We start from the raw sequence: 13,515 nt of genomic DNA, 5'->3' as shown, positions 1-13,515 counted from the left end.
AGAGGCAGGAAGGAAGTCGCCTTGGGAACCATCCCCCAAAATGCTGAAGTGTAGGAACATCTCAATGTCTTGCCAACCTGCCCTGCCACTGAGAGGCCACCTGCCTCCCTCCTGGCAGTTCCCAGTCTCACATTCAGCTGATGGGTGATCTCACTTCTGACTGTCACAGCCAAATGGTCAATGGTAATTAATTCAATTTGTTCAGCAGGGAAACTGAAGACCTGGCTTATAGTAGTGATCTGACGTTAACGTGTAATTTCTGCTAGCTGGAGCCACAGACATGCCTTTCTCCTCTGAACTGAGAATGGGTCCTACTAGAAGACCATGTCACTCCAGGTAATGAGGAGCCTGACTGGTGCTCTGCTGCTTGGGTTGAGAGACGGCTAGGGAAGAGCAAGATGATGTCAGCACGGAGAATAACAATTCTTCCATGCCCCCCCGGAGATGAGCAGATTCAGAAAAGGGGGGGCCTAAGTGAGGTGCTAGAGGACGTGTTCACCAGGACCCAGCAGGGGGCCGGGTGCCTGACCTCCATGCTCTCTGGCCTTTGCCACTGCTCACACGTGACATTAGCCTCTGGTTGCAAAGAGACATATGGACATCCAGGGAGGCTGCGTCCTTCCCCAGCCCCGGTGACCCAGCTGAGCAGAGGCAGGACTCAGATCCAGGTCTCTGCAGACTGCAAAGCCAGGCTTTTCTTTACCCTGGCACAGAGTCTGGATTGCCCTTTGGCGAAGATTTGCTCCCCTCCTCACCACTCTGGGCGGAGCGCACTGCCCCACCCTGACCACCCAGGGCTTGAACATCACTTGTTTAGGCCAACAGAATGTGCAGAAGATTAAAAACTGCCAAAAACTTTTTGCTACTCCTCCCATTCTGGGGAAGGCATTTTCCCTCTGCCCCCTTGAATCTGATCTGTTTGTGACTTGTTTTGACCAACAGCATGTGGCAGAAGTGATACGTTCTGGAACCTGGCCTTAAGAGGTCTTGCTGCAAGACTATTGAATCTCAGATCTGTACCTCTGAAACAAATAATGCAATATATGTTAAGAAAGAAAAAAAGAAGAAGAATGTAGCAGGAGGGGAAGAATGAAGGGGGGGAAATCGGAGGGGGAGAAGAACCATGAGAGACGATGGACTCTGAAAAACAAACTGAGGGTTCTAGAGGGGAGGGGGGTGGGAGGATGGGTTAGCCTGGTGATGGGTATTGAGGAGGGCACGTTCTGCATGGAGCACTGGGTGTTATGCACAAACAATGAATCATGGAACACTATATCTAAAACTAATGATGTAATATATGGGGATTAACATAACAATAAAAAAATTAAAAAAAAAAAAAAAAGAGGTCTTGCTGCGTTCACTACTGCCTTCTTGAAACGCTGCCCAGAGAGAACCATGTCAGGACGTCAGGTGAGCCTGCTGGAGGATGCGCGGTCCACCGGGAAGGACTAAGGCATGCCAGGTGACCACCAGCCAGTAGCCAGGCAGGGAGGGAGGCCGGCTTGCATGTTCCAAGCACTCCAGCTCTGACTGCAACCCCACGAGCGAGCCCAGGTGCGAGGAGGAGAGGAACTTCCTAGTCAACCCACAGAACTGTGAGAAATGCCCAGTCATTGCTGTTTTAAGCCACTAAGTTTGGAGAGGTTGTTTGCAGCAATGAACAGCTGATACAGAATGTTAGTAAAGACGGCACGAGCAGAGGTCTAAAATGTGCACGTGTAGTTTGCCTTGGCTCTGGCACTCTGTGATCTACCCTGAGAGGAACATGCCCTGGGGGGCCGCGGCTCCTTCAAGCTCAGAGACAAACACACACGCACACGGGGCAGATGTGAGCCCAGCCTGCAGCCTGGGGCCAAGCCTGTCCAACCCGCGGCCAGAAACAGAGCCTGTTCTAGAGCCACCAAACCACAGTAGATCCTGAGCATGGAACTATTTGGTGTTGTTACCCTCTGAGTTTGGGGGGGGTAGCTTGTTATGCAGCATCACCTTAGCCAAAGCTGACTGGTACACCCATCGTGCCTCTAACCCACACATTTTTAACAAAGGTCCTGTGTCCTGCATGAGAAATGCCATCCCCCTAATTTTCCTGAGAGATTCTGACAGTCCAGTTATCATTCGTACAAAGTCGCAGGAGCACAGGACATGGCGTTATGCAGGGGGAGTGAATGGTGCCGCTGTGGTCCGACAAAGCCCTTTACTGCAGGGGATGAAGAGCTGAGGGCGGGGAGACATAGTGGGAGGGGGTTCCTCCCAGCCGGCCAGAAGGTTCCAGGCGGATTATTTTACCAGGTAGAGCAGGAAAGGCACGTAAGGGATGTCTTTTTGACTTGCTCTGCTCTGGTGATGTCTAGTTAGGGGAAGAACTTAAGCAGAAAGTATGGTGTTCTCTACGGTGGAAGTGGAAACTCACCTGCACCAGAGCCCCAGATTCAGCCCTGCTTCCAGGCTGGTTTTTGCCTGACCTCTGACCCCAGCCTGGATTTTCCTGGTGAACACAGCTCCAAGCTGGCTCCCCAGGCCCTTCTGCATGGTGGTCCCAGATTACCCAAAGCTACTGGAAATAGGACAGAGGTGTCTCCCCATTGCTTAGTGATGCAGACAAAACCAGGTGACAAGGGGGCTGTTGAAAGCTACGAGGGAGTAGGGTGGGGTGGGGCAGTCCTCCAAAATGACAGAGAGAAGGTGTGAGGCCCTTCTGCAGGGCTCACCCACAGGGGTTTGGCCCTTCCATGGTAAATGCCAAGGATGGCACATCTTGCCCATGAAACCAGGAAAACAGCTCTGGTCCTCAGTCCAAGGTGGGGAGACATTTTAGCAAAAGAAAAAGAACAGGAACGAGTCAGGCCCCTAAGGTCCAGGGTCTCTCGCACACCCTCCGGGGATGCCAACGCCGAAGATAACACCAGTCAGCCCCGCCTGGCTCCCTCAGGTCCAGCCAACGGCGAACATTCCCACTCCTTCTCCGGCAATGGGTCAGCAATCGGGTCACACACTTGGGCTGATCGAGGAGTGGCCAGGGGCCATCTACAGGGCTAGCCTCAAGCAGGCTGCAGCTCTGAGAGCATAAGCTGCCAATGAACATCCCGGAGCTGAATTTGGTCGACGAGGGGTTTAGAAGGTGCAGAAATACTGTATGCAGGACACCTCAAAGCAAGCACATAGGCTGGGTATTATAACTCCGTTTTATAAGTGGGGAAGCCAAGGCCCAGAGAGGCATTCCAGGAAATCCCCAGTGAGACCGCCGGGCAAACTCCGGCCCTCTCTGCCGCCCACCCTCTGCTCCCAGGCCAGGGGGGTCACTGAGTCAGCTCCTTCTCTTGCCTCAGGGGTCTGCAGCTGCTGCTCCCCCAGGAGAGGGGTGAGTCTGCGTCCCGCAGACCACGTGCCACTCCCAGGGCCCCAAGTTCTGCACCTCCCCCCCAGCTGTCCCCTACTGACAGATCTGTCCCAAACCGGCACTCCATCCTGGGGACCTCTCCCACCCAAGGTCTGAGCAATGGCACTCAAGCTTTCCACTGCCCCAACACTCAGATCGTGTCATCGGACGGCAAGACACACACCCAGAGGTGTCCCTAGTTGGTTTGAATGGTGGCTCCCTCAGAAGGACGTCCACCCGGAACCTGTGGATAAGAACTTCTTAGGAAGAGGTATCTTCAGATGTAATTGAATTATGCAACTGTAATAAAGTTAAGGATCCTGAGATGAGATCATGCTGGCTTTGCGTGGGGTGGGGGGCCTAAATCCAATGACACTGTCCTTAGAAGAGAAGACAGGACGGAGAGGATGACGTGAGGACAGAGGCAGAGAATGGAGGGATGCATCTACAAGCCAAGGAGGGCCAGGGACTGCCGGCCACCCCCAGAGGCTGGAAGAGACAAAGAAGGATCGTCCCCTAGGAACTTCAGAGGGAACGTTACCTTGCCGACACCTCAATTTCAGACTTCTCATCCGATTCCCTTCCCTCCCGCTCAAGAACGCGCATGAGAACACCAAGGTCAATGTCATTATTACAGGACTCTTTCGCATCCACTCAAATTAACATACAGAAAAAATAAAACCATTTTCCAAACGACTTAACCGTTTTGTCTATTTTCAAACTATTTTTAACTTCTATCACCAAGAACTGGGAACACATTCACAAGGCTCGTGATCCCTGGCCCAGAACCCTCTGCCTGGGGAATGAACTTGGGAAGGGTTTTCATCTGTGACAATAAGCCAGACTCACCTTTCTCCTGAGCCATCTCTTGCAGACAGAAGTAGATGACCCGGGCTCCCAGGCTGAAGCCAATCAAGGTGACAGGTCTCCGGCCCTGCAGGAGACAGGACACAGGTATCTGGGGGTTGGTACACTTGCCAGTTCAGCATCGGCCCTGATGAGGACGGCCCTTGCACACTCCTTAGTGCTTGCTTCACGTTTAATGAATCATGCATCATGGACCCCTGGTTGGTCCCAGAGCTCTGATGCCTTAATCAGGACAGGCAGGACCCTCATTCATGCAGAATTGCTTCCTCCGGGGCTGACAGGCAGCCTCTGGCTGGGTTGATTCCCTTTCATCTCGAACCCTTACCCGGCCACCATCTCTTCTTGCCCAGGGGACAGGATGCATCTGTTGGGTGGCAGATGACTACAGTGAAGTGGGGTGCCAGGGAGAGGAGTCAGAAGGTACCCCGGGGTGTGATGATGGGCACACAGGCAGGGACATATGGAGGGAGAACTGTTCCGTTTCTAGATAGGAAGGTGGGACTGAAATATTGGCTTTAAATAAGAGAAGGTAGTAAGTTAGACATGGAGAAGGATTTTCTGACTAAAGAACTTGTAGGAAAGACAACTCCTAAGAAGAAGAGTTATGGGGAGTATCTGGGTACCAGCTCTCCATGGAAGGAGAGGACAGGAGCAGAGGAGCTCCAAAGGTCTGGTCTGGTCCCGCCAGTCTCTTCCTTTTCCTTGTTTTTGTGCCATACGTGCGTATTGACCCTCCCTCCCCCCACCCCCATCTACGACGACAGGAAACCCTTGATCAAACAGTAGCGTAGTTCTGCAGGAACCGTGTACAGCAGCTGCTTGTCATCCCCCAACACCCGCTCACCCCCCTTGGTCCCTGCTAACAGAACTCCTCAGTTTTGCTGACCCACAGCTCTCCGGCCAGAGACAAAGTCACTCCGACTCCCTTGCAGCTCGGGAGGGCCAAGGCATGAGAAGCAAAGAACGGTGTGATTTCCATGCCCTCCACTCTGCTGTCCTGCCTCTGTTTGGACGGGGAGGTCGTGCCAGCAGATGTATCTTGGACCAAAAGAGAGACCGAACGCTCAGGACGCGTGACCATGACGTCAACAGAGTCTGGGCTCCTGGTACTGCAAAGCCTCCCACATGGGAGGTAGGGTAATGGCCCCCCTGAGGATGGTCTCATCCGAACCCTGGGGCCCCGTGAGTGCCACCTTATGTGACAGAGAGGGAGGCAGGAGGGTCAGAGTCAGACGGGTGACGTGCTGGCAGGAGCAAGGGACAGAGAGAAAGATCTGCAGATGCCACACTGCTGGCTCGGAAGCTGGAGGAAGGGAGCTACCGGCCAAAGAAAGTAGGTAGCCCTTTGGCAGCCAGAAAAGGTGGGGTCGTGGACGCTCCCGGGAGCCTCTACAAGGGATGCAGCCCTGCAGACCCATGGTAGATTCCTGACCTCAGAGCTGTAAGACAATAAATCTGTGTTGTTTTAAGCCTATGGTCCTATGTTACAGCAAGAGGAAACGAAGACACATCGCATTGCCCCGGATGCTGACATCCAGGCTGTTCCAAGGGAGAGGGTAAACTCCTGCCTTGTTTAAGCCAGTACCACTCTGGTCTTTGCCTTACAGCCAAACCTGGCACAGGACTTCTCTCTTTCTTCTGGCAAAGACACAGAAATCAGAGCGGGGGGGTCTGGTTTCTCAAGCAGTTTACCCATTGTGGCAGAAACTGCTGGTTGTCCCTCAATACCCATCCTCCCCTTTTCCCATAGCTGAACTTCAGCTGGGTTCACTGACACGCGGAAGAAAGATGACCTTCCCCAGGTTCTGCGCCAGTAGGGATGGTCCTAGGACCAGGGTCTGGCCAATGAGACGTTGGTGGAAATGCTACAAGGCCTTTGCTCTTTCATCTTCGGCCCTTCCTTTCTCCTGCTGGCTGGAGCTGATGCTGACATCTGGGACCACGAGGTCAAGACCACGGACAACAGAGCAGCAAGCCAGAAGGCACCTGGACCTCTTCATGGCAAGCATTCTTGTGTAAGACTGCCTTCCTCAGCTTCTCCTTGAGAAACAGACTTCCGCCTTGTGTAAACCACCGTGATTTGGGGTTTTCTCTCACTTGCAGCTCAAACTAATCCTAACCATACAGTCATCTCTGAAACTTTTCCCCAAACTTCTGTCTCCATTTATTCAAGTTTATTTTGAAGGCGGCAGTTTCATTTCCCTGGTAAGTACTGGATTCAAATTTTTAAAGTTTTTTTTTTTTTAAAGATTTTATTTATTTATTTGACAGAGAGAGACACAGCGAGAGAGGGAATACAAGCAGGGGGAGTGGGAGAGGGAGAAGCAGGCTTCCCAGGGAGCCGGATGTGGGACTCGATCCCAGGATCCTGGGATCATGACCTGAGCTGAAGGCAGACGCTTAACGACTGAGCCACCCAGGCGCCCTAAAGTTTTGTTGTGTTTTTTTTTAATAAAGATTTATTTATTTATTTGAGAGACAGAGAGAGAGAGAATGCATGAAGGGGGCGGGGCAGAGGGAGAGGGAGAGAGAATCCTCAAGCAGATTCCCCAGTGAGCGCAGACCCCGATGCAGGGCTCAATCCCAGGACCCTGAGATCGTGACCTGAGCTGAAGCCGAGAGCCAGACGCTTAACCAACTGAGCCATCCAGGCGCCCCCAAATTTTAAAAGTCTGATGATCATTTATCTTCCTGACCATTGTACGTGGTATTTGGACCACTGAAGATCTGCTCAGATGGTAGCTCTATGCTTGCAGGAAGGAGCTCCTGGCCCCGCCCATCCCCACAGATGTCCGTTATTCAGTGCTTACCTAATTACCTGCTAGAAATGCACAATCTCAAATTCTCTTCTCACTGGTCCATGCTGGGGTACTTTTGTGACTTGAAAGATGGGGCAGGGAAGACCGTTCAGCACCCCCCAAAGCCACTAGACTGTCTCCATGTGGGCTTGTCTCTAGGGCTGACGTCTGTGCACAGGTCAGCTCACTCACTTCCCCGCTTGCCCCCGCCCCCGCCCCCGCCCCACAGCCAGTCCCAGGTACCTGCTGCCGGGAGAGCAGGATGTGGGCCAGGTGCTTGCCGACCTCCGCTGACCGATGGAGACACACACCCCAGGGGTTGTCGATGACGTTGGCGACAGTGAGGAGTGAGGCTGGCCAGGTCAGGGCAGCCACGATGCCTGCAGAGGTGGGATATCAGTGAGGAAAGCAGTGTGAGGAGGCCCTTCTAGGGAAGTGACGGGCTGGCTAATGGATGCCCAAGTGAACGCATGCAGAGTCTTGAACTTGGAACCCACATGTTTTCTAAGGGCCGCCAAACTGCTAGATAGCAATGAAGAAAATTGCAGCTCATGCATTTTTGATTCATGGACTAGATTCCTTCTGTTCAAGCATCTGTCATGGTTGGGATTCCAAAGATGGCCTTGATTTGTCACTCCATCCTGTGTCCTCCCACTTTGGGCTCTACTCAGCGGTGCCCAGCCCTGCCCTGCCATCCACACTAGGCTCAGCCATGGGACTTGTTTTGGCCAACGAGATATGAGTCGATGTGAGACTTGAAATGGTTTTGTGCATGGGGGCCAGCCTCTGTGCACTTCCGCAGCTGGTGTGGGCTAGCCTGCTGGTCCCAGGGGGAGGGTGACAAGACAAATGGAGCAGAGCCGAGTTGCTCTCGTTGCCCCAGACAAGGCCAGCCTAGATCACTGGACAGTCGGCTGATCCAAAGATGCATGAGCAGGCCCAGCTAAGATCAGTCAAATGAAGCCTTGTGACTTCTCTGCTATTACGAGAAATGACTGCTGTTTTAAGCTACTGGGTTTTGGGGTTGCTTGTTATGCAGCAATAGCTAATGGATAGGCTGTGTGACAATGTGGTTGGCTGTTTACCTGTCCCCTCCCCGCAAAGACCATAAACTTCATGGACAGGAATGCAGCCTTAACTTCTCTGTGTTCCTAAAGCCCAGCACAGTGCCTGGCTCCCTGGGAGCCTCAGGCATGCAAAGATATGGTAGCAGTGGGCATGCTGCTAGTGGTGGGGCGGAGTGTGGGGTCGGGGGGCTTACCGGACAACACCGTGTACTTCAGGGCCTCCTGGGCCACCATGTTGGCCAGACCACTGAGGATGGTCTCCAGGGCATTGCCAAGCTCCATCAGGTACTTGGCCTCCCAGGCCAGGCAGTACTGCTCGCGGCTGCGGGCTAAGGCCGTCCATGGGGCGCTGAAGGTGCCTAGGGGAGAACACAGGTAGGTGGGGTCTCTCCTGTCTGTGACGGGGACCACGTGTCCTTGTGGGCAGACAGAGGACCACCCCTGCTGATGTGCGGCAGCTGTCAGTGAAGCACGGCACCACCCCAGGAGTCAGCAGGCTGGGGTTCGAGTCCCAACTCTGCATTCATTAGTAGTGGGGTGACCCTGGGCACACCACTATCCCACCCGGAGCCTTAATGTGCTTATCTGCGCAGTGGGCAGATGAATATTTAGCTCCCTTTAGAGTGTAGTCGTAGGAATGAAGTGATGGAACTTCTCTATGTGTGAAGTGCTACTCTCTCTCACCCTGCAGTCATTCTGGCATCAGCTGCTGAGGATGGATGATAGGAATGTGCACTGCGCCAGGCAGCTGGCTCTGGGAATCAGCGGGAAGTCATTCTACAAACTCGGGCTGGGAGACGATCTGGAAGTTTGGAGCAGAGGCATCTGAGCCCAGCTCTCTCATGATCTCACTGGGTCACCCGGTATTTCTGAGCTTCAGTGCTCTCACTTAGGGACTAGAAATGGGGGATAAGGACAGCACCACCACAGTGACCAACGTCAGACACAAGTCCAACCCTGACCGTCTGCCTCCCTCTCCCCTGCTCCGTCCCCTCCCTCTGCCCTGAGTGATAGTGTCACCTCTCCGGCATGACACTGAGGCCCGCGGTGAGCTGGTTCCTGCCTCCTTCCCAGCCCCGTTGCTCCCCAATTTCTCACTTACACTCTGCCCCCCCCCCCCGAAAAAACCTGCATCTTCCACGGCCTCTGAAATAGGGGCCACCACTGCCCTGCTTCGTAGCTGGGGAAAATGAGCCATCCAGGCCTCGGTCGGCAGGGACAGGGACGTGCACACATCACACAGTCACTCTATTCGGCGAGAAGGACTAGGGAGTCAGCTCCCTGCCTGACTCAAAGGCCTCATGCCTACCGGACGGTGCCAGGCCAAAGCAAGCACCATCCTGAGGCTGCTCCCCCCCTCTGCAGGGACCCTGTCACGGCTCCGCGACAGCTCAGGGTGGAGAGCAGGGGCTGGGGTGGGGGAGGGTAAGGGTGAGGAGGGCTGTGTCCCGGCTCGGCAGCTTCCTGGTTGCTTGGCTCACAGCCAGGCATGCCCCCTCGGGTCCTACATCTCTAAGAATGGAATGATAACATCTGACTCCTGAGTGTCGTGGGGATCACGTGAGAGGTCGCACGCACTGCATTATATAAACTGTAAAGCGCTGTATCACCCCGAGGCCCCAAACATGCGCTATGGAGCCAGACAGAACAGTGGTAAGTCTGCCCCAGTCCCTGGCTAGCCAGGTGACCCCGAGCAGCCCTTGTGAACCTCAGTTTCCTTATCTATAAAACGGGGGTGACAATGATGCCCACCTCCCTGGCCTGGAGCGAGGGACTCAGTGAGCAAGGCCCCCCGAGATGCTCGCACTAGTACCCAGGTAGCTGCAAAACTGTTGTCACTAGTGTGAGTAATTCTATTTAACCAAGGGCTGGGCTGCAGAGAATCCAACTGTCCCTATCGCACACAGAAGCAACGGCTTCTCTCCCGGCAGAGATGGGAAAAGCTACCTTTTTCTCCCTCCTGAACTTCACCTAGTTTGCTCGTTTCTTTGACCCCCCCCCCCCCCCCCCCTCCCCTTCCCCTCCTCCCCCCCCCCCCCCCCCCCCCCCGGTCTGGAGAGCACGCTGCACCAGGCTGCTGGAGGAGAACACTGAAGAGGGGTTCTTCCCGCTACAGTGAATTTGGCCTTCGACCTGGGGCCAACAGAGCAAATCACACTGAATTTGGCCTTTGACCTGCAGCCAATAGAGCGAGTGAGGGTAAAACAAAGAGAAGGAATTTGTTTCCAGATTGGGCAGAATCGCAAATTCCTTAACTTAGATGCCTGCTCTTACTCCTTCCCTCCTGTCTCGGTCCTGCCTGCAGCGTGGTATCACGGAAAGGAGTGAACGGAGACACCCATGAACTTTGGGTCGGGAGACAAGGGTTTGAATCCTGCATCTGCCACTCTTCTGAACCTCATGCGACCCCTCTGGGCTTCCTCTTCTGCCAGATCAGGACAGGAACAGCCCCCACCTCAGGGGGTGGATGTGAGGATCCCGTGGGGTAAGGCATATCAAGTTCCCACTTTGTGGGTAAAATGCCTGACTCAGGGTAGGCACAGACTAGGTGCTCAGTCAACGTTGGAGGCCCACTGTGTGGGGATGGGGTCTGGCCATCCCACACCAATAAGGCTCTGGCACTTGACCAGATGCAGGGGGATGGATGCCTCTATACAGAGCCCGGACATTTTCTCACTTGCTTTCTTCTGTCTTATTTAGAAGAGCTGTGGCTTCTACCCTCAGATCCCAGAGATCTGGAAACTCAGGAGAGAGATCTGGAAACTCAGGAGGCTGCCAGCATGTGTCTGGTTGGGATGCTCCGGGTTCCCTGACCCACCCTGCTCTCTCTCTCTCCCTCTCTCTCTCAGTGATGAACTGTTTGCTGAGCCTCACACTGGACACTTGCAACAGTGAGCCAGGCAGTGGGTGGACCACGGTGTTAGTCCTTGATGCCACCCTGGTTAGAATCTCCCCGAAACGCATGTTCAAATTAGAGCAGCAAAGGGGACAAATGTTTGTAGAATGTCAGTGAGAAACCAGGTGCTTTCCATGTGTTAGCTTGTTTAACTTAAACTTTGCAAGTATCCTGAAAGGCAGGGATAATTTGTTCTATTTTACAAATGAAGCAGCTGAGGCACAGAGAGGTTAAGTAATTTGCTTGAGGTCAAGATGTACGGATCTCTCACCTACTTCAAGTCCTTTCAACTTTAAGTCACGTGCTTAAAATCCTTTGCTCTCTCTTAGTTGCTCTGAGGATAAATTCAAACTCCTTGCCTCACCTCACATGCTCCAGCATGATCTGACCCTGTCAATACCTCTGCCTTCTAGCTCCCTGTTCCAGTCATCCTGTGTTTCCTTTGCACCCCTGGGCCTTGGTACATGCTGTTCCTTTGCTTGGTTTATACTTCTTGCTCCTTCTTTACCCAGTTAACTCCCAGTCTTTAGCCTAAATGTCACTTTCTCCAGGAACCTTCCCCTCATTCTCCAGAAACACTCTGTTGTGTCTTGTACTGTGCCATCCATAAACCTTCCCTGTAATTATTGCTCAGTCATCCGTTTTCTCCCTTGGATCACATGTTCCATGGGAGCCAAGGCCATGGCGGTGCTGCTCACCACTGAATTCCTAGGGTCTGGCTCAATGTCTGGCATGTGCTGTGTACAATACTCTATAAGTACTGCTCAATGGATGAATTAATAGGTGAATGAATGGGTGAATGGATGGATGGTTGAGTGGATAGGTGGGTAGACGGATGCATGCATCGATGAATGAATGGGTGGGTGGATGGTTGGACAAATGGGTAGATAGTTGGATGGATAGATAGGTAATGGATGGATGGATGCACCAATGGATGGATATACGGATGAGTGGGTGAATAGCTGAATGAGTAGATAGGTGAGTGGGTATATGGTGATGGATGGGTGGATGGATGGATAGGTGGGTGGATGGATAGATAGTTGGGTGGATGATGGATGGATGGATGTGTGGATGGATTGGTAGACAGGTGGATGGGTAGGTGGATGGATGGTTGACGGATGGGTGGGTGTGTGGATGATGGATGGATGGATGGATGGATATGTGCACAGATTGATGGATAGATGAAGAGTGGATGGGTATGGGATGAAGTCATCTCACCTTCTTGAGCCTCAGTTTCCTCCTCTGCAAAATGGGGCTCCTCCCCCACCCCTCCAGCGGTATACACAGGCAAGGGCCTAGGCCAGGGTTTGGCCCACAGCAGCTGTCCCAGCTCAGTTAACACCTCCCCCATCCCCCCACCCTTCTCTGTTCTGCCCCTGGTCCTCACGGTATTTGCCGGATGCCAGCCATCCTGTGATGGCGATGGTGATATGCAGCTGCCTGCCTTCTGTTAGAGGCAGAAACGTGAACTCTTCAATGGCCCCGACACGCTTCTTCATCTTGTATCCTAAAGACCCAGATACAAAAATGAGGGTGGACCCCAGGAATGTTAGAGTGGCTCTCTGTGCTCGCACACTCACAGTGAGTGCCAACTGCGTGTCCTCTCCCTGGACAAATGTCTCATTTTTAAGTCATTACAGGGTAGTTGCCATTATTGTCCCCGATTACAGCCAAGGCTAAGATGCTTCCCAAGGCTGGCCGGCTTCTAACGGCAGATCTGGGGCTGGAACTCACTGCTCTATCCTGACCCCATTGGTTCTAGATCTTTTCTTCCCACGAACATCACCGGTGTAACACACTCCTCTCAAAAAAGTGGATCAAACCGACCATGATTCTCCATGTGGGGAGGGATGGATCCCCCTCCCCCCGGGGAGTGGAACAGGGATCTCTGTGTGACTAGGGGGCTGCTGACACGTATGATTTGGAGCCCCCCTCCCCCGGTGATACTGGTAAACGCAGGAAGCCTGTTGCGAGTTCCCGCAGGGCTGGGACCCAGCGTGAGAAGAGTCGTGTCCTCCTCTGTCCCCTGGGGAGCCATCCCGGGTGAGAATCTGGGCCTGTCCTGTAAGAGCCGGGCCTCCCTGGCTGAACATCCCCCAGGGGCCACCACTCCTTTGGAACCTTACCTGTCAGGCCAGCTCCAGCCGCCCCGAACAGCGAGGTTATGACGGCGATGCCGGCCACCGAGCCCAGAGCCGCTGCCCCAGCACTGCCAATGATCGTGGCGGCCCCAGCGGCCACGAGAGGGGCAGCTAGACCCCCGGTCACGCCTGCAAGGAAAACAGCCCATGGCAGGTAAAGGCGGGAAGATGCGGCCTTCCTGGTTCTTCCTCCAGTGGCCGCCCACTGCCTTCCATGGATGCTTCTAGGAAGGCGAATGAACGCACTTCCTGCTGACGGAGCACCTGTTGCGCGCTGGGGGCCACCTCCCAGCTGACCCCCTTACACTGTCCTCTCTAGCTTCGAGCCTGGCATCGTCCCTCGCTCCGCACCGCCCCGGCCCCTGTGGCC

The 13,515-nt window shown here is 53.8% G+C and overlaps 1 protein-coding gene across 3 annotated transcripts in view; it reads right to left on the bottom strand.

Annotated features, from left to right (window-relative positions):
* The window catches only part of TMCO4 (transmembrane and coiled-coil domains 4), an 88,256-nt gene that overhangs the window by 35,019 nt on the left and 39,722 nt on the right, over positions 1-13,515 (bottom strand). For all 3 annotated transcript variants that reach the window (XM_032392303.1, XM_032392292.1, XM_032392313.1), the window contains 5 exons: positions 13,131-13,274; positions 12,392-12,511; positions 8,303-8,467; positions 7,285-7,421; positions 4,226-4,310 (listed from right to left, as the gene is read on the bottom strand). In XM_032392303.1, coding sequence (XP_032248194.1) covers positions 4,226-4,310; positions 7,285-7,421; positions 8,303-8,467; positions 12,392-12,511; positions 13,131-13,274 — 651 coding nt within the window. The remainder of the gene's footprint in view (positions 1-4,225; positions 4,311-7,284; positions 7,422-8,302; positions 8,468-12,391; positions 12,512-13,130; positions 13,275-13,515) is intronic.

This window comes from Phoca vitulina, unplaced genomic scaffold, assembly GCF_004348235.1.
Source record: "Phoca vitulina isolate PV1807 unplaced genomic scaffold, GSC_HSeal_1.0 scaffold2, whole genome shotgun sequence".
Classification (NCBI taxonomy): domain Eukaryota; kingdom Metazoa; phylum Chordata; class Mammalia; order Carnivora; family Phocidae; genus Phoca; species Phoca vitulina.
Note: the sequence above shows the minus strand (reverse complement) of the source record. Positions and strands in the feature narration are given on the sequence as shown.